Source organism: Hipposideros armiger, unplaced genomic scaffold (genome assembly GCF_001890085.2).
Source record: "Hipposideros armiger isolate ML-2016 unplaced genomic scaffold, ASM189008v1 scaffold_31, whole genome shotgun sequence".
NCBI lineage: Eukaryota > Metazoa > Chordata > Mammalia > Chiroptera > Hipposideridae > Hipposideros > Hipposideros armiger.
The window spans coordinates 4,839,751-4,844,380 of record NW_017731381.1 but is presented as its reverse complement, the minus strand read 5'-3'; the positions used below and the strand labels follow the sequence as shown (position 1 = coordinate 4,844,380).

At 38.1% G+C, this 4,630-nt stretch overlaps 1 protein-coding gene across 1 annotated transcript in view; it reads left to right on the top strand.

Annotated features, from left to right (window-relative positions):
- Positions 1 to 2,353: 2,353 nt before the first annotated feature.
- The window catches only part of WFDC8 (WAP four-disulfide core domain 8), a 12,513-nt gene continuing 10,236 nt past the window's right edge, over positions 2,354 to 4,630 (top strand). The window contains exon 1 of the mRNA XM_019636907.1: positions 2,354 to 2,412. Within this exon, the coding sequence (XP_019492452.1) occupies positions 2,363 to 2,412 (50 nt within the window). The 5' untranslated portion in view covers positions 2,354 to 2,362. The remainder of the gene's footprint in view (positions 2,413 to 4,630) is intronic.

The window sequence follows — 4,630 nt, the reverse complement described above, 5'->3', positions numbered from 1 at the left end:
AGGGCACTTTAGCAGTCAGTCAAATCAGACTTCTTTCTCCCATGAAAAAACTGACTTCATTTTTCAATGGAAATAAGTGTTTTAATATGCATCCTTGCAGCAACCATTGAACTTCTGAATTCTGATTCTAGGATAGGGAGCTAAAGGCACAGTGGTTTATCATGACTTTGTCACTGGCATGAAACAAGGTACTGACCCCTTAGTATTTCTTATTCACACTTTCTTTACTTTGCTCCCATGGTGAGCATCCTCAGGAAAACGCATTTTCAAATTGTTCCTCTGTTTGGAACTCAGAAGTTTTATACTTTGGAGAATTGCAAGAGACAGGTAAGAAGTAAAAAGGACTTTTTGAAAAAAGATAGAAAAGGAGGATTGCAGACTGCAGGCTCTTTCTCAGGCAGACCAATTTTAGGAAAAAGTGAATGTGGAATTTAAGAACCTGGACATAATGTCCTTAAATCAATCTGTGGCTGTGTACCTTCTGGAAAAATTCTTCCTGTGTTCTCTGGGGTATGTACACCAGCATGAACACGATTGATTTAGCTGAATTCACTCATTTTTCAAATGGGTAGACTGAGATAAAACTAGCCCAAATTGACATAGTGAGTTGATGGTGGAACCTGGATGTCGGTCAAACTCTGGTCATTCCTAGTTTGGTGTTATTTCTCCAGCACCCTTGTGCCTAAGCCTTCCAGGTCTGTCCTTGTTCCCCAGGGCCACCACTGAACAACTCCTCAATACATGTTCACTTGTTCCTGATTGACCCATGTTTCCTAGTCTCTTGCTCAAACCAACTCACCTCTAATCAAAATGGATTCACTCTGTTTTAAAGTTGCCAGATTTATCAAGTAAAAATACAGGATAACCAATTAAATTTGAATGTCAGATAAACAACAAATTATTTTTGAGTGTAACTATGGTCCTTATAGTGCATGGGATATACTTATACTAAAAATTATAACTGGACATCCTTATTATATTTGAAAATTCTATTAATGTGTGTCTCTCCCTCCACCCCCACCCCAGGAGCTCTGCTTCCTACTAAGGGGCTACAGGTTAATCTGATTAACCAATTCTTAAGACTGGGTTAGTACGTTACTAGGTTAAAAGGGTCAAATTTCAAACCAAAAGGGTGACTTGATCATAAGAATTTAAGGCACCATAGGATTTTTTGGCTTACTTAGGGGAACTAGAGGTTATGACATATATAGTCTTTGACTAAGGCCTCAAAAGCTAAAATGGTAACAGGTACCAGTTTTTGCATTCAGTATATTGTTTACCAAATCAACTCTCTTTCTCTCCCCTTTCCTTTCTGCCTCCCTCCCATCCTCTCTCTCTTGCTGTTTTGAAATGCATTTATTCCAGGAGAGGTAATACAGTAAGGCATTATCAGTTCTTCACATCATAAATTAAAAAGCACATAAAAGGCTAGGAAGAGGGCTGGCCAAGTGGCGCGATGGTTAAGAGCTGGCTTGGAATGCCAGAGGGCCCCGGTTCGGATCCCACATATGAGGGCCAGTGACACTGCCCTCCACAGCTAAGATGCTGAACAACNTAGAGAAAAAGCTTCAATTCTGTGCTTTTTCCAATCTTATAGAACAGTGCCCCCTATAAGAGGATGCCTCCAGTTTTCTTTGTTGCTAGCTGTCCCAGTGGATAGAACTTAGACAGTTTTCCAGTGCTCGGTATATTTTGGTCACTATAGAATGATAAAAAAATTCAACTCACCAGGAATGCATTCATATTTACCTAAATCAATAGAATCAGGATCTATTAAACAAACAATAATGTAATTACAGGCAAAAAATGAGAAATCATTGTCTGTATTGAGAGCTCTTGACACACCTTTCTCAACTATTGATAGGTCAAAGAGACAAAATAATTAGAAAGATTTAAGATATTTAAACAACACGCTATGGAAATATACCGTGCTCTGCACTCCACACTTAGAGACTGTCTTTCCTCAGTATCACAAGGTATATCATTGAGTAGGAGTTATTTGGAGGTCAAGTCTTTGGAGGAGGCATCTACTTACTTTGCCTGAGCTTAAGGCAAGGTGCATTAAAGAGATCCATGGAAATAATTACTCTTTTCAAGGTCACCTGCCGAGTGACTGAGGCTAAAGACACAATCCTGGTTGAGTAGCCATGCAGCAGAGCATGCCATGCCATTGGGTTGAGGAAGATGTAAACAAGGAACTATTTATTATGCATAAAAACAGGACCTGCAGCTGGGTGTGCTTCCAGTGGGGGAGCAGCAGGGGGTCATGGTGGGGCTTTACCTATAGTTTCCAAAGGTTGTAACCTGGAAATTAACATTGTTCCCCCAGCTCCTGGACATCTGTAGGTCTTTCCATTGCAAAATGCTCCTCGGTTTGCTGCAAAGAGCAACCTCTGCCATATGGGGAAAGAGGTAGGTTGATGATGGGGATCTGGAAAAACTCCTGACCAGCCGGGCTCAGGAACCAAGGAGACCACCAGGTTTGACACATTGTCCTAGGGAAAGCTGGGAAATAGGAAAAATTTCCCCACCATCATTCTAAGTGATTTTAGATTCTTAGGGTCCCAGCAATCTAAGCTAATTACTTTAATCTCTTAAAGTAACTTGCAGTCTTACCATTACACAAATATTATAATGATTAAAATAAAAACATTTACAATAGTAAGTGCTAGCAAGTATGTGGAGCAAGTGGAACTCTCGTACAGCGCTAGTGGGAATGAGAATGGTACAGCCACTTTGGAAACCAGTGTGGCAGTTTCTTACAAACACACTCTTACCATAGAGCCCAGCAACCCCATTCCCTGGTATTTACCCAAGAGAAATGTCAATTTATGTTCATATAAAAACCAGTCTGGGGCTGGCCAAGTGGCGCATTGGTTAAGAGCTGGCTTGGGACGCCAGAGGGCCCTGGTTCAGATCCCATATATGAGGGCCAGTGATACTGCGCCCTCTACAGCTAAGATGCTGAACAACAGCCCAACCTGGAGCTGGGCTGCCGTGAGTTGCAGATGGCAGCGTAGGCTGCAGCCCCTGCTGCAGTGGGTTGCCATGGGCTACTGTGTGTAGCCGGCAGCCTCTGTGAGCAACTGTCCAAAAGCCAGCGACTGATCTGCCTTGCCTGGGAAGAGTGCAATGATGGTGCCAACTTGGGCCAGTGAAGCAATGTCCTCCACAACTAGACTGAAGAACAAAAAGGACAGCAACTTGTCTGTTCCCCTTCCCCCAATTCCCCAGTAAAAATCTTAAAAAAAAAAAACACCTCAAAAAAACCAGTCTGCTGGGCCAGCCAAGTGGCTCAGTTGCTTAAGATCTTGCTCAGGAGTGTTAGCTCTGAGCAACATCAGTTAGATGCCTGAGCTGAGCTGCTGCTGAGCTGCCAACAGGTGGCAGGATGACTCAGCTAAAACAAAACAAAACAAAACAAAACAAAACAAAACAAAACAAAACAAAACAAAACAAAAAACCCAGTCTGCCAATGTTTGTAGGGGAATTATTCACAATTGCCAAAAACAGGAAACAACCCAAATGTTCATTAACTAGTGAATGAGTAAACAACCTCTAGTACATCCATACAATGGATGATAACTCAGCAATAAAAAGTACAAATAACATAAATGAACCTCAAATGCATTACGCAAACATGTTATAAATATTAATATTTTAAAAAACTGTTACATAACTTTGAAAAATGAATCAATTGGGGTCAAAATACTGCATTAATTTGATGCCCACAATCATCCATTTAAAAAATATACAAAAAGCACTTTGTCTTTAATAGTTGGAAATTTTAAATCACAGCTTCTTCTCCTTGAACTCCTATTTCTATTCCTCTTATTCCATAGACTTTTAATCTAATGCAATGTAATTTATGTTCAAAAGTCTTTTACATTCATGACCCTTTCATACTAATATGCAATAAAAATGCATATCAATTAAAATTTAATGTTTTAATTTACTATGACCATTAGACTCTAGGAATAAAATTTTTTCTTGTGGATTTATTTTGCATTCCATTTGTTATTTAAATAACATAATAATGAATATACAAATAAATACATTGAAACTATTGATAAACATACAAAATTTTATTAATAAACAGTATTCTATAGGTAATGCATCTCTTAATGATATGTAAGTGCATGGGAATAAAAGGTGTTTTGTTATAGGTATGTCACTTGGTTCTTTGAACTTCTAGTAAGTTGCCAAAAATCAAATAATACTCTATAATCAAAACTTATTTTAATGATCTAATTTAAATATTAATCAAATGCTTGATTAAACCCTCTTTCAATTTTTATAAAGGCATAGTATTGGAAATCTTATACTTACAAAAGAAGTTGTTTCCTATTAGTTAGAACATTGATCACAAAACACAAGTGATTATCTTAATTTCTGGAAAGTTTAACAAAACGGCTTTACCAGCATTTACCAAATGATTAGTAATGTTGTTAATTATACCTGTTATTCTTTTGTTGAGACACCTTATTTAATCTGAAAGACTCTGTTAAGTGTTGGGAAGTCTGAATACTATTAACTTTGATAGACCCTTGAAAATATAGCTTTCAGAAAATGCTGTTATCTTATTGCATGCTTTAAATATATATACATATATATATATATATATATATAT